The sequence below is a fragment of the Peromyscus eremicus genome, chromosome 1, assembly GCF_949786415.1.
Source record: "Peromyscus eremicus chromosome 1, PerEre_H2_v1, whole genome shotgun sequence".
Classification (NCBI taxonomy): domain Eukaryota; kingdom Metazoa; phylum Chordata; class Mammalia; order Rodentia; family Cricetidae; genus Peromyscus; species Peromyscus eremicus.
The window spans coordinates 18533557-18560605 of NC_081416.1; the positions used below are offsets into that span (position 1 = coordinate 18533557).

General features: G+C 43.1%; 2 protein-coding genes across 2 annotated transcripts in view; one reads left to right on the top strand and one right to left on the bottom strand.

Annotated features, from left to right (window-relative positions):
• Positions 1 to 4: 4 nt before the first annotated feature.
• Positions 5 to 17008, top strand: LOC131906895 (cytochrome c oxidase assembly protein COX15 homolog). The gene is made up of 9 exons (XM_059257736.1): positions 5 to 156; positions 1306 to 1496; positions 4319 to 4441; positions 6254 to 6440; positions 8690 to 8857; positions 10663 to 10744; positions 12522 to 12676; positions 14366 to 14479; positions 16058 to 17008. The coding sequence occupies exons 1-9, from the start codon at positions 67 to 69 to the stop codon at positions 16187 to 16189; spliced, it is 1242 nt and encodes a 413-aa protein (XP_059113719.1). The 5' UTR covers positions 5 to 66; the 3' UTR covers positions 16190 to 17008.
• Positions 17009 to 19538: 2530 nt separating this feature from the next.
• Positions 19539 to 27049, bottom strand: part of Entpd7 (ectonucleoside triphosphate diphosphohydrolase 7) — a 46767-nt gene continuing 39256 nt past the window's right edge. Inside the window, exons 11-13 of the mRNA XM_059257750.1 lie at positions 25838 to 25923; positions 23915 to 24076; positions 19539 to 22218 (exon numbers count right to left, since the gene is read on the bottom strand). Coding sequence (XP_059113733.1) covers positions 21987 to 22218; positions 23915 to 24076; positions 25838 to 25923 — 480 coding nt within the window. The 3' untranslated portion in view covers positions 19539 to 21986. The remainder of the gene's footprint in view (positions 22219 to 23914; positions 24077 to 25837; positions 25924 to 27049) is intronic.

Here is a 27049-nt window from a genome sequence, read left to right on the forward strand (position 1 = left end):
TTTCCGGAGGGGAGAAGAGGAGCGCAGATTGTTGGGCCATTCTGGCGGACGCCGTGCTCTGTCAGTATGCAACGGTTGCTCCTTCCGCCCCTGAAGTTCTTCACGGGGAGCCACAGTGTCGGGCTCCTCGTCCCTAGGGCGGCGTCCAGAGCACAGGTACCCACTGCAGCTGGCGCCGATCACGGAAGCCCGGCTGGGGTGAAAAAGGCTAGAATAAAGTCAACGAACCGCCCGGCCAGTTGTTATCTCCTTATCATTTCACGATACATTTCCTTGTGTCCAGACAGCCCCCTGAATGAGGATCCGGAAATACTGTCCCCTCTTTGTGTATCACTGGCCAATTTATTTAGCTTTGAGGTTTCAATTTCCTAATCTGTAGAATGGGGTAACTACTATTTCACAAGGTGTTGGTGAGGATTACATTTTTTAATATACATCAGACCTTTAGCACATGATAAAAAAGCTCGAGAGTTTTGCACATGGGTTTTTGCTACAAGTAGTCAGGAACTACTGTATAACCCCATTCTACAGAGAAGGGAATTGAGGCTTATTTTAAGTTGCTTGCCTAAGCTACTCAGTTAATTGGAAGTAAGAAACTGAACATACATCTTACTTGTAGGGTTAGAACCAAAAGAGGACATGCATTCTCTTATCTGACAGTTATTAGTAGAAGGTGATTTTTGTGATGTGGAGAGAAACCAGAGAATTCTAGTAATTATCACTGTGTTATGATCTAAGAGAAAAATAAATGCTCACGTGGCTCCTGCCCTGGAGAAGTCAGTTCCTTCCATTGTTAGTTCACTTGTTAAATATGTACTACGTCTTGCTGTGTAAGGGACCAGTGCTACAAATAAAGGCAGAGAGAGAGAGAGAGAGAGAGAGAGAGAGAGAGAGAGAGAGAGAGATCAGAACCTGCAGACCTCCCAGATTAGTGAGACACACGACAGATCACCTGAAGATACATGACAGTATGTTAAGAGTTGTGGTAGGGGAGGTCCTTGTGCTGTGAGAGTGGCCTGTTGTAAGACTCTGGAAAGTTTGGGGAGTACCAATGCAAGCCCAGATCTACAGTGGGGAGTATCAGTCAGGCAAGTGTATGGGAGGGGATAGCACATTTAGAGACTGAAAGGAGAAACCCATTAGGAAAAGGGTTCCAGTAATCCAGATGAGAGACAACGATTAGCCAGAGAGGTAGCTGTGAAAATGCAGCCTTATGGGGTATTTTCTCTAGACAAATTGAGGCTGAGTGTGGGTAGCAGTCTTTCCCCGAGTCTTCCAGTTATAATTTTCTTTCTTGCTCCTTAGTGTGGCTGCAGCTTTGGCAGCAGGCGTCCTCTGAGGCCAGGGCAATATGGCACCATTGCTGAAGTGGCTTTGCAATCCGGAAAAGGCACAGTGCCCCTTCCTTCGAAGGCAGCTGAGCAGGCAGTGGGCCGATGGCTCCTGGTGTGCAGCGGAACAGTAGCTGGAGCAGTTATTCTTGGAGGAGTGACTAGGTGAGTCATTTGCTCTTGGTGAACCAGGTTATCAGTGGGAAAACGGTTTGGGGCATCATCTGGTTTAGCTCTCTCAATTTACAGATGGAGAAACTTAATAGCTTGCTGTATCTTAGAACAGAGTAGTGTTTTATTAGTAGGAGCCTATCATAAGGACAGGTTTCAGTCTTCCCTGATAGTTGGGCATTGTTTCTGTAGAGTTTACCTCTCCAGTGTTGGGATTTATCTTTTCCCCTGCAGTTTGTTTGCTTAGATTAAACACATAAGTTCAAGTGTCACCATTGCTTCATGTGTCTCCCAGGTTCTCTTTATATCTGTAAACAGACTTTATGGATTTAGGCTCTCTCTCCTCCCATGTCTTCAAAGTTCTGTTGTTATTGAAGAGGCCAAGTCATTTGTCCTATGGTTACCCACAGTCTGACTGTCTGGTGATGTCTAACATATCCTTTGTCCCTGTCTGTCCTGTAAATGAGTAGTTGTTTATTAGATTCAGGTTGGTAATGAGGGGACAAAATACTGCATATATGATTGGAACATTCATTCTTGAATCTATTGCGGACTTCAACTGTCTTGATTACTATTGCCTATAGTTGGCTTTTTTACTCTTTGGGGGCCCTCCACCCAGCTCCCAAAGAAGTACAGAGACTTAGTCTTACTTATGAATGCCAGATCTTAGCTTGGTTTGTTTCTAGCCAGCTTTTCTAACTTAAATTATCCCATTTCTCTTTAACTATATTTTGCCTCTGGGGTTTTTGCCTTTCTTTATGCTATATATCTTTCCGTCCCCCTCTCCTCCTTTTCTCACTCCTTGCTCTTCTCTTGAGCCTAGATTTCTCCTCTTATTTATTCTCTCTGCATGCCTATCCTTTCTCCTGCCTACCTATTGGCCTTCAGCTCTTTATTAGACCAATCAGGTGTTGTAGGCAGGCAAAGTAACATAGCTTTACAGAGTTAAACAAATGCAACATAAAAGAATGCAACACATCTTTGCATCATTAAACAAATGTTCCACAACATAAATGAGTGTAATACATCTTGAACTAATATTCCACAACAATTGCCTATATCCATTATTTCATTAGCATTCCAAAACAGTAATATTTTTATTAGCTCAACTGTAAAGTGAAACTTTACCTCATTACCAATTTCATTATCCGGGATCCAGTCTTTCTAGAAAAGGCAAGACTTGATTCATTCTCTTCATTTACTAATTTTCAAAATGACAAATCTATTCCCAAGACTCTCCAAGGGTTACAAATAAAGGATTTGGGTTTTAAAGTTTTGTTATGAGTTCATACATTTAAATACATTGGATATGTCTTAGTCCACTGTGAGGATTGTGTTGATAGCTTCCTTAAATTCCCCCATCTTAATCTCTTGAGATTGGTCCCAGCATCCTTTGACAAGGCCCTTTGATAGCATCTTTTGCTTTTTGCTACAATAGGTTTTCCAGGCTTATTTTGTATTTCTTGCTTTGGCCTTTAGATTAGGAACCCTGATTCCTTTTTATTGAAAGTACTTTTTAGTTTGTGTGTGTGTGCATGTGCATCTGTATGCATGTAGAGGTCAGGAGATGACTTCTGGTTTCATTCCTAGGTGCTGCCCACCATCGAGTTTCCAGAATCTGTTTATCTCTGCCTGTCCATAACTGGAATTACAAGTGTGTGCTTATTTTTTTGTTTTTTTTTACACGTAGGTTCTGGGGCTTGTGTTCAGGCCAGCACTCTATTGGATGAGCTGCCCCTGCAGCCCCTACTTTTTAACATAATGAAGTGTGTGTGTTTATCTTCATATTCGTTACACTCCTGTTTCAAAGTACTATGTTGTTAAACATTGGCTGCTATGGGAAATTGCAACAAATTTAAATAATGTTATTTTGAACTTGTACTTCTGTAGTAAGTCTCTTTTCCTGATGTAGAGAATGTTAGTTTTAGCTGGTATTATACATAACTCAGTGGTTGAATGAATACTTAGTGTATGCAAGCCCCTGGGTTCAGCCCTTGGCACCAAAGTAATAAGGATGTTGTTTATGTATTTATTACACATTTCTTTAATCTAAACATTGTTTTTGTCTGTAAAGAAATGCTAGTGAAAGAATTAAGTGGGACCCAGTCATGGTGGCACATGCCTGTAATCTCAATACTTAGGAAGTGTTCAGAGGCAAACTGAGGCTACCTCAGAGACCCTGTTTCAGGAAAGAAAAAAAAAATCAACAAACAATAAATGGGGTGTGCTGTGGATATCGCTCTATATAAATAAAACACTGATTGACCAGTGGCCAGGCAGAAAGTATAGGCGGGACTAACAGAGAGGAAAAAAGAGGAAACTGGAAGGCAGAGGGGAGACTGCCTGGAGCCGCCGCCAGGACAAGAAAGATGTAAGGTACCGGTAAGCCACGAGCCGTGTAACAAAGTAAAGATTAATAGAAATGGGCTAAATATAAGAGTAAGAGCTAGACAATGATAGGCCTGAGCTAATGGCCAATCAGTTTAAATAATGTAAGAGTCTGTGTGTTTATTTTATAAGTGAGCTCTGGGACTGGCGGAACTCGGCGGCGAGAGCTGGAGAGAAATTGTCCAACAACAAGGGTGTGGGGTGGGGCTGAGTAAAAGAATTGAGGGAATAAACTAAAAGTGTAAAGAAATAAGAGCTGACATGCAGATCCTGGTTTGTGCAAGAACTTGGATTCCATTTCCAACATTGCAAACAGAAAAGGAAGAGGAAAGGAATCCCTACCCAAGGGTTAAGTTCACATATGCTTGTTGCCATAAACTATTTATGAATAACCTAGAATCACACACTTACAACTGTTCTATCCTAAGGCTGACAGAGTCTGGCCTCTCCATGGTAGACTGGCATTTAATAAAGGAGATGAAGCCACCCACAAGCCGAGAAGAATGGGAAGCTGAATTTCAAAAATACCAGCAATTTCCAGAATTTAAAATGTAAGTGTTAAAAAAAAAATCAGGGAAATGTCTTTATTTGTGTGTGATGAAGGCACATGTGTGTTTGTGCGCAGTGTGCTTGGAGACATGGTTTCTCACTGAACCTAGTGCTAAGCTCACTGCTGGCAAGTCTCAGTGATTTTCTTGTCTCTGTCCCCCACAGCACTAGAGTTACAGGAACACACGGCCATGCCAACCTTTTGATATGGGTGCTGGGGATTTGAACTCAACCTCATGCTTGTGCAGCAAGCATTCTTACGCACTGAGCCATCTCCGAAGCCCCTCAAGGAAATATCCTGTCTTAGTTAAGGTCACTGTTGCTGTAATGAAGTGCTATGACCAGAGGCAATGTGGGAGGAAAGGGTTTATTTCACTCACAGTTCCATAGAACAGTCCATCATTAAAAGCAGTGAGGGCAGGAACCTGGAGGCAGGAGCTGATGCAGAGGCCATGGAGGATGTTTACCACCTAAAGGCAGTGGAACCTGGGAGAATGGAGCCTAAAAATGAAGCAGACTAAAGTCTCATGCAATAGCCAACATCATTCAGAGCCTCGGGAAACTTGTACTCTGAGGGCTAAGAAGGATCACATGAGAAAGGTGTTCAGTCACAAGGAGAAGCCACACATGGCAAAAACATGCTTTTCCATAGAGGCATATGAGTAACAACAACTAAAGTAAACTCACTCCTACCCGCTACACCTGGGAGGAGCATGAAAACACATTCCAAGAACAATTCTGTGCTTTGAAGAAACTGAGGTTATAAGACTCTCATCTTTTTTTTTCTTGAAGTTTTCTCACAAGCACTCAGAATTCTCATATGACTCCATTCTTGGATTGTGTTCCGACAGAGGGGTGCTGCTTACTGGCTTGCTCCCCATGGCTTGTTCACCCTGCTTTCTTATAGAACCCAGGACCATCAGCTATGGGATGATCCTACCCACAACAGGCTGGGCCCTCATCCATCAATCACTAATTAAGAAAATGTTCTCTATATGTTGGGCAGTGGTGGCATAGGCCTTTAATCTCAGCACTCGGGAGGTAGAGGCAGGTGGATCTCTGTGAGTTTGAGGACAGTCTGGTCTACAGAGTAAGATCCAGAACAGCAGGGCTACTACACAATGAAACTCTGTCTCAAAGAAAATGCTCTATGGGCTTGTCTACAGCTCAGTCTTAGGAGGCATTTTCTCAACGGGATTTCCTCCTCTCAGATGACTCTAGACTGTGTCAAATTGATATAAAATTAGCCAGCACATATCCTGTGCATTTTTTGCTTCTTTAAATCCTTTACAGAGGTTAGATTGATTTCTTCATCTTAGGTTCACGTGAACGTAGTGAGCTGCTTACTCTAAGCTTTACGTCCAGAATCACGTTAAAGTTACTGACGAGGAAAAGTGCAGATCTGTGAGGCTGCAAGACTGAGACTAGTTCTGCATCCCATAGGTAAACAAACGAGCGGAGGGACTGAGGAGATGGCTTCGCAGTGAAAGTCTTGCCCATTACCCTCATGACTTAAATTCAACCCCAGAACCTGTGGGACAAGCCAAATGTAATGGTACACATCTATAATCCCAGCACTGTTGTGAGATGGGAGGGGGAAGCAGGAAAATTAGCCAGAAATTCAAGGGCCGGCAGATACAAGAGAGACCCTGCCTCAAACACAAGGTGGAAGGAGAGAACAGAAAACTGATTCCCAAAAAGTTGTCTCTGACCCACACACATGATGTGGCACCTGTGTGTCCATGCACACAGAATAAGTAAATAAACCCAATAGAGGTTCCTCTCTCTTCATTTTTGACTCCCATTTCACCTAGCCTGAATCATGACATGACACTGGCGGAATTCAAGTTTATCTGGTACATGGAATACTCGCACCGAATGTGGGGTCGAGCTGTAGGCCTTGCGTACATCCTGCCTGCTGCCTACTTTTGGAGAAAGGGTTGGCTCAGCCGTGGCATGAAAGGACGCGTTCTTGCCCTCTGTGGCTTAGTCTGTTTCCAGGTAAGATTTATTCAAGATTGGGAAACCAGAGCTGCTCCAGAGAGCTGCCTAGTTGGCATTATTTAAGGGAGTCAGATTTGAAGCACTAAAACAGAGAAGGTAAGAATAAGCATTTAGTGCCATAGGCTTGGCTTTAAACCTCAGTTCTGCCACTTAGGGCAAGCTACCTGACTTTTGTCATATACGATTTCCTTCCTGTAGGTAGAGATAGTAATAGTGCCACTTAGGGAGTATAGATATTAAGTGAGATAATAGCTATTAAGCAGTTAGCTGGATGTCTCAAATCAGTGAGCACTCAATAAGAACATTTTCTTATGGCACTAGAAGTAGAGCTCGTGCCCCATTATGGTTCTCTTCCATTTTTCTAACTCTTCTGCTGTCTTAGAAAGACTGTTCCCTATTGTAGAGTGACTACAGAGGAAAACTCCCAAAAAAACAGTTTGGGAGATGAAAGTTGGGATACAGATGTAGCCAATGTTCAAGTATAAGTGGTATTTAAAATCCTGTAAGCTGGACTTATCTTAAAGAAAAGAGCTTTGGGAGATTCTCACAGTTTAAGAGCCAAGAAAAGGAACTAGAGAAGACACCTATAAGTATTTGGGTCAAAATGTAAAGGTTCTGATGATGTCACGGCATCAAAGAAATATCAACATTTGACCAGTAGGAAACTAGGTGGTTAATTTAACTCAGAAGTGGTAAGGAGATGAGCTAATTAAGAAGCAATTAATGAGGCAATAGAAACTACAGTAAAGAATCAAACACTAATAAAAGTTATTTTATAGAAGTTTGTTATAAAAGTTAACTTTTATTATATTTTAGTAACTAAACAAATTAGATAGAATAAAGTGTAAGTTTAATTTTATAGTTAAACATTAAAAATGAAGGTAGAAATTTAAGATGTCAGATAAGGTGGTGGCAGGAAGCAAGTTAGGCTGAAGAATTCACACTGTACATGCCTCATTTCTCCAGTGTCCCTGAAGATGAAAGGTAATTAGAATAGCCACGCTAATCTTGAAAGCGGAAGGAAATACCCCTGAAGAATTACTTGAAGTAGTAGTAGAAACTCTAGTTTGACCTGATTCTGGGGGTTGGAGGCAGTGGGTGAAATGATTGTGTCTTATCTGCTAAGATTAGATGGATGTAGTTGGGTTATTTGCTGGTTAAAGCAGAGGACTGTGGAGTGTGATACATCCTGTGAGCTTTCTAACTGTAAACCTGCATTTTGTTGGGGAATGGTGGGGTTCTGTTGTTATTGTTTGGTTGGTTGGTTTGGTTTGGATTTATGAGACAATCTCGTGTAGCCAAATCTTGTTATGACCTACAACTTTTTATATAGCCAAGTATGACCTCAAATTGCTGATCCTGCTGCCTCTACTTCCCAAGAACTGGAATTACAAGTCTGTGCTACCACATCTGGTTTAAACATGCACTTTTTTTTTTTTTTTTAAACCAGTCTCCTTCCACCTTCCCCTTTCCTTTCTTCCTTCCTTCCCAAGAGCTGAAGTCTTTCTTTGACTGAATTTGGAATTTAAAGTTCAACTTTAAATTTCTTCATCTCGCCGGGCGGTGGTGGCGCACGCCTTTAATCCCAGCACTCGGGAGGCAGAGCCAGGCGGATCTCTGTGAGTTCGAGGCCAGCCTGGGCTACCAAGTGAGTTCCAGGAAAGGCGCAAAGCTACACAGAGAAACCCTGTCTCGAAAAACTAAAAAAAAAAAAAAAAAAAAAAAAATTCTTCATCTCCACAAATTATAGTTTCCTGTTTCATTTTTCTTAGAGTAGAAATATATTTTTGCAAAGCAATCTACATGCAAAATCTTACATATTTGTATGACTCCTCCCCCACTTTTGTGTTTGTCTTATACCCACCTATCTTTACAGTAATTGTTTTTAAACAGTTAACCTTTATTAGGCTTTTTCCAAATACAATCTAGTTTTCATAGAATGAACTATTCTGTTTCACTGGTTTACATGTTAAATTATATCGAATATTTATAAAGTTTTGAGTGTAAACTTTTGTATGACTTCATATACCTGAACTATACTTCAACAAAACGTAAGTCTAAACAGTGACCAAGCACTAATACTGTTAATACAGAATTGCCAACAGTTCACACTTCGTGAACACTGGCTATGAACACTAGGCAGGTGTGGAAATGGGTAGGAAGGGTGTTTTTTCTGATAATGTGCTTTCTCAGTAGAACCTAACAGGTCAAACCTTGTGTGATTTGCCCCTCTGCTTGAATTCTAGGGGCTTTTGGGCTGGTACATGGTGAAAAGTGGATTAGAGGAAAAGCCGGAGTCCTATGATATCCCTCGGGTCAGTCAGTACCGCCTGGCCGCCCACCTGGGATCCGCACTTGTTCTTTACTGTGCCAGCCTGTGGACCTCACTGTCCCTGCTCCTCCCTCAGCATAAGGTAAACGTCACTGTTAGCACAGCTGCACAGGAGCCCACAGGGCAGGGAAGTGGGAATGTGGTTCTGATGCAAAGTTAGTAAGTCAGACTTCAGATCCCTCGAACAGCTGCTGCTCTCTCTGGCTGTTGTAAAGAAAGTATCTGTGAGCATAGGTGCGCAGCTAGATCTTTGAGACGCCGCTTTCAGGTCTTGGGGATATATGCATACAGATATAGATATCCAGAAGTGGAATTGCTCGGTAATATAGAATTGTCAACTGTCTAATGAGGAATGTGAAACACACATTTTAGGAAAAAGGCAAGGTGAACTGAACGTAAGACGTAACCCAACCGCTTTGGCCCTGACTCCCTGAATGGAGACAAGACAGGAGGACCTGAACAAGAGCTGTGGCTGAACTTGTGCTGGTGAACAGCAGCCCAGTGTGTCATTAAGTGGGGACAGAGCATTCAGTCTAACACTGTGTTTATTAAACCATAGCGATTTGTGTCTAAAAGGTACTTGTCTGTGTGCTAGTTTTCCCTCAGGAAAATGTCAGCTTTTATATTTTATGCTTTGACTCAAAATACAACTTTCGTTTTCTTTGGGGGGGAAGGGGGGGCGGTCTTCATTTATAATAAAATAGGTCTTGAGTTGCCAAACTTGTTTAGGACACTGTTTTCTGTCTGTCTGTCTTTTTTTCTCTTTTACTTTTTTCACTTTTGGTTTTTCGGGACAGGGGTTTCTCTTTGTATCCCTGACTGTCCTGGAACTCACTCTGTAGACCAGACTGCCCTCAAACTCACAGAGATGCACCTGCCTCTGCCTCCCGAGTGCTGGGATTAAGGGCGTGCACCACCACCGCCCAGCTCACTTTTTTCCTGATATTTACAACTAGTGATTGTTGGTTGGTAAAATGGCTCAACAAGCCTGGAAACCTGAGTTCCATCCTCTAACCACATGAAAGTGGATGAGGAGAATCAGTTACACAAAAGTGCATTTTGATATCCACACTTGTGCTAGGGCACAAGCATGCACACACACATACATACACACTAATAATGAATAAACATTTAAAATGTTTAATTTAAAAAGTGATAATCAAATATTATTAAATCGTGAGTCGGCCTGCATAAGCTGTTCATGGAGAACATTTTGATGTTCAGAATTATCTAGTAGATATTTAGAGCTAAGGGCTTGGATCCCAGTAAGGACTGGAGATGTTCACAGGAAAGCCACATATTGAAGCATTTTCATAGTAAATATTCCTCATCTGAAAAATTGTTCTTCCTCTGACATCCAAGACAAATACATAAAATAAATTGCCTGCATCTACAGCTATTTGCTGACAGTCTGTTCTTCCTTTTCAACCCCTAAACACACACCCACACATTCACACACATACCCAACAAGGAACTGAACTGTGGTAGCTTACTGATAACTTTCATCAATTTTTCCTTTTCTTTGTTTATATTCTATCTAATTATAGAAAGAATTTGAGATGATAGCTAGTCAAGTGATATAGTGTCACGTTCTCTAGCCCAGGAACCACTAGCTACTGGGAACTATTTAAATGTAATTAATTGAGATGTCTGGGAAGATACATAGTAAATGTCTAACAGTGAAATAGATAGATGTATGTTGGAACAGTGCCTGCTGGGGTACTTATCCTATGTTAGAACAGTATCTGCTGAGAGTCTTTATCCTACATTAGAACAGTGTCATTAGCAGACAGAGACAACCTGACCTTAAATTGTCTGGGTTTGGATTTGGAGATCTCGCTGCCTCCATAGTTTCTACCAAAGAGATTCCCTGATTATCCTTTTCAGTTACCTGAAACCCGACAGCTCCTGTGGTTGAGACGCTTTGCTGGCGGAACAGCCGGCCTGGTGTTCCTCACGGCTCTCTCAGGTAGGCTTCGTCCCATCCAGTTTGAAGTGGCCTTTCCTGCCGAGCACTCTGTTATTCCTGCTGCCTCTTTCTCTTTTCCGTTCACACTTGGCTCCTTCACTCCCACCATCTACCCTCTGTTTTCTGTTCCTACTGTCTACTCAGTTGAACAAAACTATTGAGCATTTAACTTACTTAAATGCATACTGCCCAAGTTCAAATCGATTGCTAGCCTCACGTGGGAACTGCAAGCTGTGTGTGAAACAGATGATGAGAGATGACTGTAAGTCACATACAAGAAATGCTTAGAACAGTGCCTGGCATGTAGCAGAAGCTGTTATGTGTTATATAAACATTATTATTATTATTATTATTATTATTATTATTATTTTTTTTTTTTTTTTTTTTTTTGGTTTTTCGAGACAGGGTTTCTCTGTAGCTTTGCGCCTTTCCTGGGACTCACTTGGTAGCCCAGGCTGGCCTCGAACTCACAGAGATATAAACATTATTTTTATACATTACACGGAATGGGTCAGACAGATGGCCTGTCCTCAGTGGTCAAAGATGTTCAAGTTCACTGGAGCTGGGACCAGTGTAGGTCTTTCCTCCTAAGAGTTTGAACTTTTTTTATTTATGTGTACGTGTGTGTCTGTGTGAGTATATGCCATGTGTGTGCACAGGTACACACAGAGGCCAGAAGAGGGCATTGAATCCTCTGTAGCTGGAGTTACATGTAGTTGGGAGCCACCCAACGTGGGTGCTGGGAATCGAACTCAGGTCTTCTGGAAGAGCTGCAACCATTAAGCCATTGCTCCAGCCCTGGACTTCTCTTAAATCGCATGTTCACCTTCACCTTTCTCACTGTGGAATACAGGAATCAGAAGTCCATGTGGTTGAACTTAAGTTAAGGTTAAATAGCATTTAGCTTTCATTTGGTTACCCTAGCCACACTGAGTGATCAACAGGCACATGTGCCTTATGGCTAATGTATTGTAGGAGACAGACACAGAACACTTCATTATAACAGAAAGCTTTATTGGACAGCACTGCTCGGTCATGAAAATGACATTAGTTCAAGAGCAAGAGCCTACCCACCCCTGATTCTCTGCTCTTCATTTCTTTCCTACATAATGTGTATTTTGATCTTGTAAGTCATGTTTACAAAAATGATTCACATTTCTTTGACTCTCTGTTGGTAATAATGGATTGATCGTCCATCCATTCACACCTGCCTTCCTTTTGTGCTCATCCAGGGTTTAGTTTGTCAGTTTGTGAAATTTTTTTTGTACCTTCTTTGTTCCTTCAACCAATATTTATTGAATCCTTGGAAGAAAGACAGAAAATGCACAACCAAAGCACGTCCGGTAACGTCCAGTGCTGTGTGGAAAATAAAGCAGGATGAAGGGGGAGGAACGGAGCATAAGACTCCCATGTCAGAGCATGGGGCAGACTGAGGACGTCAGGGGTACAGTTCCAAGCTGGATCAGCAGAAGTTAGGGACAGGAAGGACACAGAATCAAAAACAAGGACTTTTCCAAATGACTAGGCATCTCCTCAGAGCTTCTGCTCTCTAGCAGAGATACACTACAGTCTTGGGATCGGAGCAGATAAGGGCTTGAGGTGTTGCTGAGTTCCTGTGGAGATTGTGATGTATGTTCTCTACCCGAGAAGCCCAATTGCCTATTTTTCTATTATCCTCCAAATAGTTTCTTTGTCTAGCTCTGGGCTAGGAGACTTCTGTGTTCAGAGCTAATATTTGGTCTTTATTTTGAGAAGTCCTGTGTATCTTGGCATGCAGGGGCTTTTGTAGCAGGGCTGGATGCTGGGCTTGTTTACAACTCCTTCCCCAAAATGGGAGACTCTTGGATCCCAGAGGACCTCCTTACCTTCTCTCCCATCCTGAAGAATGTTTTTGAGAACCCCACCATGGTACAGTTTGATCACCGGCTTCTGGTAAGTGCACTGGTTTGTGCTGCTGGGCATAGGGACCCTCATACATGTTTGGGAGTGCCAGTGAGGCATGAGGCACTGGGCATCGGGACCCTCACACACGTTTCAGGGGTGCCAATAAGACGTGAGGCACTGGGCATCAGGACCCTCACACACGTTTCAGGGGTGCCAGTGAGGCACTGGCAGCTACAGTTAGTACAGGAGTAGCTACTTGTTCTTTGGAAGCAATTCTAGCACTGACCAGATGTCTAATAATCTTACATTTTTGTCATTACACCCAAATTCTAGCTTAAAATCAGATAGGCAAGTTAATACTTACCCCCTCAGTCCTGAATATGCCTAAGTGTCATTTCAGTGAGATGCGGTTGACTAGAGAACAGACTATAGTCTTTGGCTGAGCACACAGCTTGGAAGAGCCCCAGAGGTGCTTCATTAATAAGTTTCCATTTATTTAAGCCCATAGGTACTGACAGTGTGAGAACAGTACTAAGACTGGCCTGGCAGCCTGAGTGTGATGAACTGGTGTACCCGGGAGACCCCAGTGTTGTTAGAGAAAGCAGAATAGGGTCACAGGGAACAAGACGTAAGTGGAAAACCTTGATAGCTGGCGGATCTCAGAGGAGCTGTAAAAGAACATGAAGTTAAGATTCATGGAATTCATAGGAGTACATGTAAAAAGAGATCAAAGGAGACCCCAAAGTTTCTCCTGCAGCATTCATAAAACATGACCAGCAGAATTGGAACCTCTAGAGTGAGTGTTAAGCTAAAGTCAGGAAGACATCAGATGGAGGCATGCTGTCAGGTGGTAGACGAGGAGATGCAGAGAGGACGCAAATCCATGGGCTAGGGCTGACATTCCCAGGTAGTCTCAGTCCCCACCCCTACACAGTATTTTAGCATAAATAGAGTATGGTTGAATCTGCCCCTATGGCTCATTTTGAAACATATAGAAATATGACAGAAAACATTCTCTCTGGCATGGATGGAAAAGAAACCTTATTGCCAACCCAGACCCTTGTTCTGGTATAATTAAAGCCAAGATTTTCATTGTTTTTACCAGCTGGAAGCACTACCATCTCTACTCACGACCCAGGAAAGTTAAACCCTTTATGTGCTAAGGTCAACCCTGCTTTAAGAATAGTGGTTTAGGGCTGGAGAGATGGCTCAGTGGTTAAGAGTACTTGTTGCTCTTGCAGAAGACCCAAGTTCAGTTCCCAGCACCCACATGAGGGCTCACACTAACTCCGGTTCCAGAGGCTCCAACACCCTTTTCTGTGAGTAGAGATGGTAGTGCTTCAGACACTGCATGCACATAGTGCACAGAAATGCATGCAGGCAAAACACCCATGCACGTAAGATAAACCTTTGAAAAAAAGAATTTAAAATTAGATACAAAATTACAGCTAAAGATACTGGTCTGATTTAAAAGGCAAGGCTCTTACCCGAGGGAAGGTAAGTGTGTATAAAGTAGTAAAAACACACTCAGACGGTACCCTGGGTGACAGTGCCACCTCAGTTCAAGCAGAAGAGGACTGTGGGTGATACTAATGAGGTACAACAGGGTGGAACAGTGTTCTTTGTGCCTAGTACAGGTCTCCCTGGTTGCTCAGGGTTCCTGAGAGGTAGGAGTTGAATGGGAGTCAGTGTGGCGGAAAGCCTGGCATGCATAATGATAATCTTTCTTTCTCCTAGGGAATCACGTCCGTCACTGCCATTACAGTGCTCTATTTCCTGTCCCGGAGAATCCCCCTTCCTCGAAGGACCAAGATGGCAGCAGTGACTCTGCTCGCTTTGGCATATGCACAGGTACAGAGCCCTTCTTGACCTGATGTCATCCCCCAAGTTAATGGTAATGGTAGATTAATCATGAACAAGGTGTAAGTACACTTTGTCGTAAGAGGAACGACAAATGGCTGTTAAAGACAACAGCTTCTTAATATCAGAGAGGAGCAACTGGTATCAGTTTGTGCTTAGGACTCTGGAGAGCTCAAGTTTGAATGTGCGGGGAGCAGGCAAAGAGATAATGTTGTTAGCATAAGTATAGGAAAATGGATACATTTTGATATTCTTGGTGAGACCATGACTCTATACGAGCTTTCTTCAGAAGGCAATTAGACAATATAATATATATGGTATATATAATATATAATGCTTTGGTCCAGAAAACTGACGGTTATATATGCCTTAGAAATACCTAATACATGGCCGGGCGGTGGTGGCGCACGCCTTTAATCCCAGCACTCGGGAGGCAGAGCCAGGCGGATCTCTGTGAGTTCGAGGCCAGCCTGGGCTACCAAGTGAGTTCCAGGAAAGGCGCAAAGCTACACAGAGAAACCCTGTCTCGAAAAACCAAAAAAACAAAAACAAAACAAAACAAAAAAAAAAAAAAGAAAAAAGAAAAAAAAGAAATACCTAATACAGTAAGAACTTAGTGTGAGGAAACTCAGAATTCTGCTGATTAAAATTGGAAACAACCATGGTGTGTCTTTGCTATGGAATACTGCACAGCAGTTTAAGGAATCTCAAGAGACAGAACATTTTTAACAACACAGAACTCTATGTATCTGTGTATTCCAGCACTTGGAAGACAGAGGCAGGTGAGTTCCAGACTAGCCTTGTCTACATAGTGAGTTCTAGGCTAGCCAGGGCTACACAGAGAAACTGCCTCCAACAAAAACAAAAAACATGTATATTGGTGAAATTATTAAGGCCACTCCACGTAGTTAAAAGGAGATTTATTTAATGGCGTATCTTACAAGTTAAAGGATAGGTAGGTCGCGGGGTATGGGGAAGGTGTATCGCAGTCCAGCGGTGTTCTCTGGAGCTCTGCTTGGCCCACCTTCACCGTCCAAGGTCCCAGAAATGAGAGCGCACCGCCCATCCAGATCTCAGGTCTCCAGGTGCCTCCCTTGGCCCCGCCTTGTAGGCGTGACAGTTGCCGAAGTCTCAATGGGGGTTGGAACTTCAAGATCAAAGCTGGAATGGCTACCCATTACACATGTATCTCTCAGTAACCATATATATGAAAGTAAGGCATATAGAAACTGGCAATGCTAACTACCAGTGTGGAATAAGACAGGCAGAAGCTGGGTATGGTAGCTCCTGCCTGTAATCCTAGCACTCAGGAGACCAAGGAAGAGGATTGCTAGCACCATGCGTTCCAGGCCAGCATGGCCTAGAGTAAGGTCCATTCTCAAAGGAAAATAAAGATGGTTAGAGGACAGGAGGGGGGAACTTAGGTCTACCGTTTGTTTGAGTTTCATTGTTTTATGTTTACTTATGTCAGACACATGCTTCCTACTGTTCTGATGAGACTGTGGGGTCTGTGTCTGGTCACGTGCAGTCACTTTCACGGTTACTACCTGTCTTCTTCTTCTACAACAGGTGGCCTTGGGCATTAGCACTCTGCTTATGTATGTTCCAACTCCTCTGGCTGCCACACACCAGTCAGGCTCCCTGGCTCTGCTCAGTGGTGCCCTTTGGCTCATGAATGAACTCCGAAGAGTCCCAAAATAATTCTGAGAATCACTTCCTAGGACTGGAACTGCCTGGGAATTCATAAGCAAGCACAAGAACTTAAGAGAGTGGCCTTGACATGGTTTCCAAATTGGTCAAGTCTCTCAAGACTGTTTTGAGATGGGCACTGGATCAAGAATGTCACTAAGGTGTGCTTACACCAGAGGTTCCCTTTAAAATCTATCGCAGAAGTAAGTGTCATTTGCTGCTTCTTAGTAGGCAGTCTGGCTTTTCTTAGCGTTAGGAAGATCTTGGGTTTCTGTGTCTTGTGCTGCAGAGTCGTGTCCACTAGTCAGGCTGGTGATGCCAGTGTCAGACTCAAGAACAGGTGCCCCAGTGGACTTACTGGACCAGTCGACGGGTAACTGAATGTTGGTTTGTTACCAAGGCCTAGGGTTGTCTATCTTCTGGTTTTTAAAAGCAGCTAACTAGCTAGATTTTGAAGTGAAGATCCTCTTTTATGTATATGTGTGTCTTTGTGTTCCTATTGTGTACAGATGCCCGTGGAGGCCAGGGCAAGCGCTTCAGATCTTTTATTCACTTTTCTCTTACTGCAGTTGAGCATGTCAGGAAACAGGTCTGGTATTAGCTGTTTAACTGCTTTACGGTTTCTGTGCGCTCCTGGTGAACAGATACATCTTAACTATTTTTGTATTGGTATGATACTATCACCAGATAGATACCAAATACTGAATGAGGGAAGCATGAATTGGTGGGAATAATACAGTTTCTGATTTTATGTTCCAGTGTCTAGTTCAGAAAAGGCCATTGCACACTTAAAGGATCAAATAAATTTCCTTTAATGTTTTCAACAGTCTATCAACAGTTCTGTCAATTGTTTTTAAACATAAAGGTAATTAAAACATGTATTTTCAATCAGCTAACCCAGGATTTAATTTTTTCCTTTTACCAGCCCCTTTGGGTTGATTAGGCCATAACTCTCATTACATCATTTAGTTTTTTTAAGAATTTACTTATCATTTTGTGTGCATGTAAATGACAGGGGAGTACACACTACACATGCATGTGCATGCAGAGGTCAGGGGACAACTCGTGTGAATCAGTTCTCTCCTGCCACCTTGGTGTGAGTTCTGGGGTCAAACTCAGGTTGCCAGGCTTATGTGGCAAGTGGTTTTACCCGCTGAGCTGTCTCAGTGGCCCAGATTTCTGACTAACCTACACTGGGATAAGCGTCTACTGTGGCAGAGCTAACGACTGCCACAAGTGAAGTCGGTCGTAAAGACCGACTCTTGATAATCATGATTTTACAGTTGCCCTGCAGCCCTCCTTCTGGTCCTGGGGTGAATGGTGGGTTATATAGAGACATATGTAACACCGAGCTATGCCCCCGCATGACGGAGTCACCATTCCAGCACATTACACATTTTCTAGAACTTTATGTTTATCAGAATATTAAGAACTATTCATGAAATTTAAGAATTCCACAAAATTCTTATCTAATGTGAAGCATCTGGAAAGCAGTCCTAGCCACAGGTGCAACACATCTGGCTGTAGATCACCATGGAGATGCCATGGACACTGCAGAGACCACACTAGAGGTAAAAATCATCTTCAACAGACAGAAAGTGTGAAGGAGAATTTGAAGCAGAAATACCTGCTGGCAGAGGCAGCCTTAAGAAGCTAAAGAGGCAAATCCTTTACTGCCAAACTCGGATCGTGTTCCATGGTGGGCTGCTTAGGAATTGCCAGGACTGCCTTCAAATCATGCTGTAGTTTAGAGCTGGAATGTCCTCCAAGGACTCATGTGTTAAAGGCTTGGTCCCAGGGTGACATTACTGGGAGGTGGTGGGACCCTTGCAGGCATAGCTTCATAGGTCTTTAAGTCACTGGAGGCCATATGAGACTCCCAGTTTCTTCCTCTCTTACATCTTGGCCGTAAGCTAAGCAGTTCTGCTTTGCTACATATGCCTGCCACAGTGTACACTTCTTCATCACAGGCTCAAAGCAAAAGGGGCACTGGACTACTGAGCTGATCTCTAAAACCATGAATCCTTACAACCCTTTTCTCTTCATAAGTGATCTCAGGTGTTGCACGCTGGTAAACAGAGTTACACAACAGAGGGAACAGACTAGCAGGCTCTGAGGGCGGGGGTGTCTATCAGCAGTTGTCCTACTTTAAGGAGGGGCTCAGGAGGAGACACATCTTCAAGCTTGTCTGACATGCATGCATGGCTAGACCTCCTATTACTCAGAATATTTGCAACTCTGGTTTTATAAAAATGGAAGCAATGATCTCCTTATAATTGAAAAAAAATGGAAGCCCTTATGTATGAGCAATAATTCTACTTTACAGTATAAAAGGGTCTCTTTATTGCTCAGATTTCCAAAAAACAAAATGGTCTGTTGGTATGATTTTCTTCTGTCTCTCTAATAACAGTATTAAAAAACAAAAATAATGAAATACTAGGGCAAAGGGGAAATGTGAAATACTACAATGACAGCTTACTCGGATATAAAACAAGACAAAGCTGACTTAAAATAGAACCTTAAGGAGCCACCCACAGAAACAGAAACCCCAGGATTGACAAACCCAAGTAGGGTGCAAGAGCTTTCCAGTTAGATCAGATCCCAGTTAGGAGCAAGGTGGAGGCCCAGGACAAAGTCACTCAGGATTCAGAACATTACCTAAAAGTATTTGATTTCAGATGCATTCACTGTTTACAAAAATATTTGTTATCTGTGTTGGTCAAAGGTGCCAAAACTTGGTTTTGACACCTCACTTTTGAACATAGTAATTTTTGTAACACCAACAAAATCTTCACAAGCTTGGCAGAAGTCTATCATCCCGACAGCAAGACTGAAGCTAAGCATAAACTAGGCGACTGTATAAACTACTCTGACTGTAATTCCTAATCCCAACCGAAATGAAATCACACAAATCCCAATCTGGAAACTGCCCAAGAATCACCACCAAGTTCTCCAGTGAGGTAGATGTCTCTATTAGGCATTTGTACCTTCATTCAGATTGTAATTATGTGTTTGGAATGTTGTGGTTAGGAAAAAATTGTGCAAAGTTAAGCTAATTGCTTAAAAGTAAAACCTAAAGTATTAAAAAAAAAAAAAAAAAAAAAGACTACGACAGCTGCAGTGAAGACTTGCGTGAAAAGATCCCCGGGAAATGTACCCGACGGGGCGACGGAAGCACCCGGGACCAGTCAAGAGCAAAATGCTCAGTTCTTCTCAATCACACAGCAAAGTGTCCCTTCTTGTTCTTAGTCTGGGGAACTCCGGGAAGTCTTCGATCAATAAAGGTAAGTCCGGATCCCATGATGTTAAAACAGTAAACAGGATATAATGTACCAAACAAAAACTCAAAGACTAATTAAAATAAATTAAGAAATATATTTATATTGAAAAATGATAAAGATAGGCATCCTGAGATTTTTTTTTCAACTATAAAAAGGATGTAGGGCTATCAAACCAAAAGGCTGTCATAATGATTAAATAATACACAAAGAACACATAAAGTTTTAAAGAGCGATACAAAGTAAGTGCTTGGCAAAGGGCCGCTACTGGTACCATGAGGGTAAAGAGTAAGTTCAGTGAGGAGAGTCTCCAAACTGGACTGTTTCCTCCGCCCTCCTCCAACCTCAGTTTGAGCAATGAAGTCACACAAACCCGGCTCGCTGGGAACTAGATCTCCCAAGAACACCAAAACTGGTATAGAAACCAAGATGAAATTAAAAGTTCCCTGAGGAGGCAAATGGCTAGCAAGGACATCTTTGTCATCTTAAAGCAGCATTAAAAAGGCAAAGGCTCACTCATGGGACGTCAAAATCAGAATTCAAGAGATGCTTAAAATTTAAAATGTCAACGACAGTCCCGATGAAAAGTAAAAGATGTGAAAGTGACGGATCCTCTGCTAGATGTCTCCTTATCTAATGTGCACACACTGTGGTGCACACCTGTAATCCCAGCTCTCAGGAGGCTAAGGCAGGAGGCTCACTGAGTACCAGCCAGCCTGGGTCACATGATGAGACCCTGCTCAGAAAAAAGGAAAAGGAAAACAATTCAGAACTTGCCTAACCGAAGTCAATACACTCGTCTTCACCTCGGCTTCCCTAGGACCGTCTTAGTTTTTTTCTCTATATCACAAAGTATTTAATTCCTTTCTGTTCCCAATATGGAACACATTTTCAAAGAAATCAATTTTTATTCCTTAAATTTAGACTTTTTTATTCTCTATTCTAACCCTACAAATAAAAGGATTTGGCAAAAGGAAAGGAAATGAGCCAGGTCTTGGGGTGCACACCTTTAAACCCAGCACTTGGAGGAGATGGAGGCAGGATCAGGAGGAGTTCAAGGCTAGCCTTGGCTACCTAAAAAATCAGGCTCAAGAGACTTGCCTTACTCCCAAAAAGAAGAAATCAAGCTACTACTTCCGCCCTGGGAACAATCCCAGGCAGGCCCCTCATGGTTTTCTATGGAACACAGAGTCCATGGGGGCAGGGAGGAGCTAATGACTCCTCATGTAACTGCAGAGGCTGCACAGGAGCCAGGGTGAGAGGCCGTGGGTGAGAACATGGATATGGCTTTCCTCTCCCCAGTAAAGGAAGTGCTATTTGTGACAGACGTCCAAAAAGTGGCCAGGCTGCTCCATGGGAAATTTATCTAGTTATTCCAAAGTTTAGAATTTGCTCTCTTTCAAACATTCCAAAAATAGGTAAGAACTTTGATTTTAAGCCAAGCATAGTGGCACACACCTTTAATCCCAGCACTCAGGAGGCAGAGGCAGGCAGATCTCTGTGAGTTTGAGTTCAAGCCAGCCTGGCCTACAGAGTGAATTCCAGAACAGCCAAGGCTACACAGAGAAACCCTGTCTGAAAAACCAAAAGAAGAAGAAAAAAAAAAAAAAAAAAAAAAACTTTGATTTTATTGCCTTTGCCCACTCTCTTGATCCTATTCTTCCTTAAACAAAAAACCCCAAATACATCCCATCCCAAAATATATAAGATCTTAGCACTGAAATGAGGAAAGTTGCTTTGAATCTTCTGTACAGAAAAATACGCCTGTGAGATAGTCACCTGAAAACAGGCAAACCAGGTCCCCAGTTCCCATCACAGCTGCTCCATTCTATAAGCACGCTTAAGGCTCAAAAGGCAGCACTGATGCCCAACAGCCCATGAGGCACATAGACATGGAAATGTCTTCTATACTGGTCAGACCAAATATCAGATAAAATACTGTCAGATCTTCAGCGGAGCATTCATTGGAAAGGGGTTTTAACCTCTCCGATCTAGATAACAACAGCAACCCTGTCAGGGATGTCAAGGAAGCAAGGAGCTTGTATCGTTTTGGTTGCCTTGAGATCCTGGTCCACTGAACCTCAGAGATCTTGGGTCCCTATTCAAGGCTGTGGATCTCCACATAAGGATATCTCTGTTACAGAGAAAGCAGGGGCAGCTGCACAATGTCTCTGGCTTTGTATCAGTTGGTTTCAACCACGATTCCAGTTGCCCAATCAAAAACTTGCTTCAGCAAGAGGGGAAAATGCTACATCCCAGAAACATACCAGATTTCCGAGATAAAGGAGAAGCATGCTTCCTGTGGGCTAAGCTTAGTCCCTATGTTAGCACCAGCCTCTCGCCGCTTAGTTCCTCACAGATTAGGTTACGGCTTCTGAGAAAAGGTCCTGTCCTGGGCACTAAGAAGGAATGAAAGTGAAAAAGGAGAAATTCCCAGGCCAAAGCAGCATCCGGGGCCAGTTTGGGAAAGTGGAGGCATTCCGTGAGCAGCACAGCTAAAGTCCTGGGGTTCCTCCAGCTCTGGTCCGGCCTCAGGGCCCCACCTGCACCCCAATCATCGGCACCACCTGCTCGATCCACAGCAGGTCCAGGGGAGCCGAGGCTCGAGTTTGTCGGCGGTGAATTCTGTGGATTCGCAGGAGGTACAGGACGATGGCCAGCAGCACCACCAGGGTACAAGCGAAGAAGAGATAGTGGTTGTAGACGAAGGAGAGGCGGAACCAGCCGCCGTGGGCTTGCCGGACACCTCCCTGCCGAAGGTCCCTGGGGAGGAAACATTTGCCGAGACTTGAAGGGTCCACCGAGTTTGTCCCACTTATCCACTCAAACCTCCTAAGAAACCAGCTGCCCCGAGCAAGCTAAGCTTAAGGACATCCCCAGCCCAAGGGCTGACTGCTCTTGAACCTTCCTTCCCCTGGCCTACAGGAGGAGGAGCCCCGTGGACTCAGATGCTGCAGAATGTGGAGACAAAGTCAAAAGGCCACTGAAACTAAAGTGTTGTGTGTGTGTTTTTTTTAAAGTAAAGCCAAAACTGGTCACCTACAAAATAAATCTTTTTTTATTGTTATTATAATTTGTTGCTTTTTGGTTTGTTTATTTTGAGCCCTGGCTACCCTGGAACTCAGTATTGTAGATCAGACTGTAGATCTCCAACTCAGAGATCCACCTGCTTCTGCCTCCCGAATAATGCTGGAATTAAAGCTGTGTGCCACCACCGCCCGGCCATAAATCTTAAAATATAGTTTGCAAATACAGTACTAAGAACAGAGTATCCCTTGAATCCAAACAAGACAAACTGAATGTGTCTATACCTTAAAAAAAAAAAAGTTGCAATATTCTTAGGATCTAGCATTTATATACATGAAGGCAATTGTGGCCTGACCAGCTGTAGCATCACCTGGAAAAACAGCATTGTATAAACCAAAGAGCACTGGCTTACTGGCCTGGCCAGGATGCCACTCTTGCATCATCCAGGCACTAGATCCATTTTTGTTTGTATGGCCTGCAATGTTTTTTAAAAATGTAATTTTTCAAATGGGAAGATTTCATATAAAATATGGATTTCTGATTTCTCTGGACAAATAAGAACGGGCAAATGCTGGGACAGACAGCCCCTCTGAGTGACAGGAATCAGTACTTTAGTTGGTACACACTGTCTGGTTCCTGATCACAGAGTTTGGAGGATCAGGCACAAGAGAGTAAAAGTCCATCTTATTTTATCTGAATCTGGCCTAGGAAAGAGGACCTAAAACATGTCCCAAATATCTTATAGCACATAGCTGCAAGGCATGGGTCTCCCATAACTGGATGAAAATACCCATCTTAAAACCGTATCAGAGCCGGTGGCAGTGGCACACATCTTTAATCCCAGCACTTGGGAGGCAGAGCCAGACAGATCTCTGTGGGTTTGAGGCCAGCCTGGTCTACAGAGTGAGATCCAGGACAGGCACCAAAACTACACAGAGAAACCCTGTCTCGAAAAACCAAAACAAACAGACAAAAAAACACGTCAGGTCCTTTTTCTAGTGGTAGACCACCACAGACTGCCAGGTCAATGACACCATTTCTGGAATGCTTCTATCCACTAGGAAAGAGTGCTTTGCCCAGACTGCCTCCTTCAACGCCTTGTCAAATATGTTTTGTAGACTAACTAAGATTCACATTTCAGGTCACCAGTGCATATCCTAGAAGCGTTTGGTATGAGCCCAAACCTAAAGACCAGTCTGTTGGAGGGCAAGTAAAGCTGACTTTCTGAAATGCAAAGGTGAGAAGGGATTCCAGGCCAATCCATCTCAACCTTTCTGTTCCAGCACGCCTGACTGGAGCAGCGGCTCAGATGGAAGAAACTGCGGGAGTCTCTGGAGGGTGGAGGAGTTGAGTAGTTCACTGGAGAAATCTATTCTGAGGCACTGACTTAACATCCTCTGAGGTCAGGGCAGCCTGCTTAGTCTGACTTTACCTGAGTGGCAGGAATCGGGTTTTATACAGAATTGCTCCCAGCGTCCACTGCACCTCTCGGTCATACACCAGCTGCGCTGTCTGCAGGTTTGGGTAGTCATAGGGGAAGTGGAACCCCTCGTGCAGAACTTGGTACATCCAAGCTGACTTAAAACACTGATACCTAAGTGGCGAGAAGGAAGTCCATCAAGCATTAAAATCTAAAAGGAAAATATAACTCTAATGCATTCCTTTGAAGGAACCCATGCTTTTCTGTCAGATGTCAGGCAACCAGCTTCTCCTTGCTTTACCTTCTCACCTCTAGGTTGTGGAAAATTCATTGAAAATGTGTTACATTTGTTTATGCTGTGGAACATTTGTTTAATGATGCAAAGATGTGTTGCATTCTTTTATGTAGCATTTCTTTAACTCTGTGAAGGTGTCACTTTGCCTGTCTAAAACCTGATTGGTCTAATAAAGAGCTGAACAGCCAATAGCCAGGCAGGAGAAAGGCTATGTGGGCTGGCAGGCAAAGGGAATAAAAAGGAGGAGAAATCTGGGAAGAAAAGACCGAGAAGCGAGAAAGAGGAGAAGGGGAAGACTCGGGCTGGCCACCCAGCTACACAGAAGGCCACGAGAAAGAAGTAAACAGAAACATAAAGAATAGAGAAAGGGAAAAGCCCAGAGGCAAAAGGTAGATGGGATAATTTAAGTTAGAAAAGCTGGCTAGAAATAAGCCAAGCTAAGACCAGGCATTCATAACCAAGAATAAGACTCCGTGTATTTATTTGGGAGCTGGGTGGTGGGCCCCCAAGAGTCAAAAGAGTAAAATGAAAACAGCCAACTAAGTAGAGCCAAAGTGAGCCTGTGGCTGTGGTTTTCTCCAGTCTTGATTTTCAAGATCCCTGTCTTCAGAGAACATCCTGAAATAACTATGATGTGTTTGTACAACATCCATGATTTGCATAATGAAAAACCAGACTGGCAGGAGTTACTGTCATTAGGGAAGCTGAGTGACAGATGTACAGGGATTCATTGTACTATTTTATGTTTGCTTGTGCCTTTGAATTATCTTTTCTTTTTTCTTTGTTTTTGTTTTTTGGGGTTTCTTTTGTTTTGTTTTGTTTTCTCTTTGTAGCCCTGGTCATCCTGGAACTCACCCTGTAGACCAGGCTGACCACGAACTCAGATTCACCTGCCTCTGCCTCCCGAGTTCTGGGATTAAAGGTATGCACCACCACGCCTGTCACCTTTGAATTTTTCAAACTAAACATTTACAAATGGGGGATTATGAATCCTTGGAAAAATGTTGAACTAGGTAACAGTTACATTTTCACTCTTTCTACTTGTGGTGGTTTGAAAGAAAATGGCCCCCAAAGGGAGTGGCCGATTAGGAAGTCTGACCTTGTTGGAGGAAGTGTGTCACTGTGAAGGAGGGCTTTGAGATTTCATATATGCTCAAGCTACACCCAGTGTTTCAGATTACTTCCTGTTGCCTGTGAGTCAAGATGTAAGAACTCTCAGCTCCTTCTCTAGCACCATGTCTGCCTGTCTGCTGCCTTGATTCCTGTCATGATGATAAGGAACTAAACCTCTGAAAAAATAAGCCACCACAATTAAATGTTTTCATTTATAAGAGTTGCCGTGGCCACAGTGTCTCTTCACAGCCATAGAAACCCTAAGACACTACTTTTCAGCTAATTTTCTACAATAAAATGTTTAAAATAAAAAGGTCGTCACTGTTGACATTTATTACTTGGAGAGAGTTCTATTGGTTTCCTGCCACAGAAATGAACACACTGTTTGCTCCCAATCCTCCAGAAAACCAAAATCTGAAATAACCAAATTCTCCTTCATCTAAAATCTGATCCGTACTGTTCGCTGATTGTCCATTGTAATCTGCCACCCAGATTTAAGGCCGCGTCTACAGCAGAAATTCGCTTACTTGAGTCGATGCTCGTCTGCATGTGAAGAAAAGAGGCCATTTTTGAATCTCTGCGTTAGTACTGACCACGCCATGCCACAGTAATCCTGGAACCAGCACAGAGAAAACAGTGCAACACATAATTACAGGTGAATTCTCCAAGTTCCCCACAGGCACGGCTGTTCTATTTCTAGTTATCGTGGGCTTCTGTCTCACCGAGGAAAATGAATGGCACATGGGACCACTGAATAGGATGCCAGGCCTCTTCTCCTCCCACTGCATCCACGTTAATACGAGCCAGCCCGAGCTGGCTCTGAGCCTCTTCGGCTTCAGAGAGCCTCAAGAATAACATCAAAAGCCAGGGAGCTAGTTCCCTCCCACTCTGTGGGGAACTCATATGGGCACGGAGAGCAGCCCATCAGCCTGCCTGGGGCGTTACAACTCTCAAAGAATTGTTTTCGGTTGGTTCAGGGAAAGGACATTTGCTGACTATCAGGTGCCAGGTGCTCTCCTGTGTGTCAGAGGATGAAGTGGGGAGAAGAAAACCCTGTCCCCATGAAGCTTGCACTCTACTGGTCAGAGAATAAACAAATGGGCACCAGAGTCTGCAAGACGGCACAGTATTCAGTGGAAAACAAACAGGAAAGGCAATGGGCAATAGGAGGGCGGTAGCCGTGCACAGCTTATCTAGGAAAGGCAGGAAGACAACACTTGCATTGGAATTCTAAAAAGTCAAGGATAGATCACAGAATTACATAAAAATCAAAAACACGACTCTGCTGAATCTAGAATGTTCCCTGAGACTCATGTATTAGAGATTGGGGCCCTGTGTGGCACTGTTGAGACAAGGTGGGACACAGTCCTTAAATGAGGACTAGTGAGCAGATGGTCGGGGCAGCCCTTTAAAGGACATCACGGGACCCCAGCTCCCTCCATACTCTCTTTGCTTCCGGACTCATGATGTAAACAGTTGGACTCTGCATGCATTTCCACCATGATGTGCCCAAAGCAAAGGTACCAGTTGACCAGTGGACTGGAACTTATAAACTAGAAAACAAACTTTTGTTTTCTTAAGTTGAACACTGCAAATATTTTGTTATAGTACTCTTTTTATTTTTTATTTTTACTTATTTATTTATTTGTTTGTTTGTTTTTGGTGATTTTTTTTTATTTGACTAACAAATCCAGGTGTAGTGACACATGCCTTTCATCCTAGCAGAGGTAGGGAGGCCA

Bases quoted from the DNA above. Each gene is read 5' to 3' on its own strand.
- LOC131906895 (XM_059257736.1), top strand. From the start codon at position 67: ATGCAACGGTTGCTCCTTCCGCCCCTGAAGTTCTTCACGGGGAGCCAC. The intron at 157-1,305 runs GTACCCACTGCA...CTTGCTCCTTAG, and splicing joins GGGCGGCGTCCAGAGCACAG to TGTGGCTGCAGCTTTGGCAG. The intron at 10,745-12,521 runs GTAGGCTTCGTC...CTTGGCATGCAG, and splicing joins GTTCCTCACGGCTCTCTCAG to GGGCTTTTGTAGCAGGGCTG.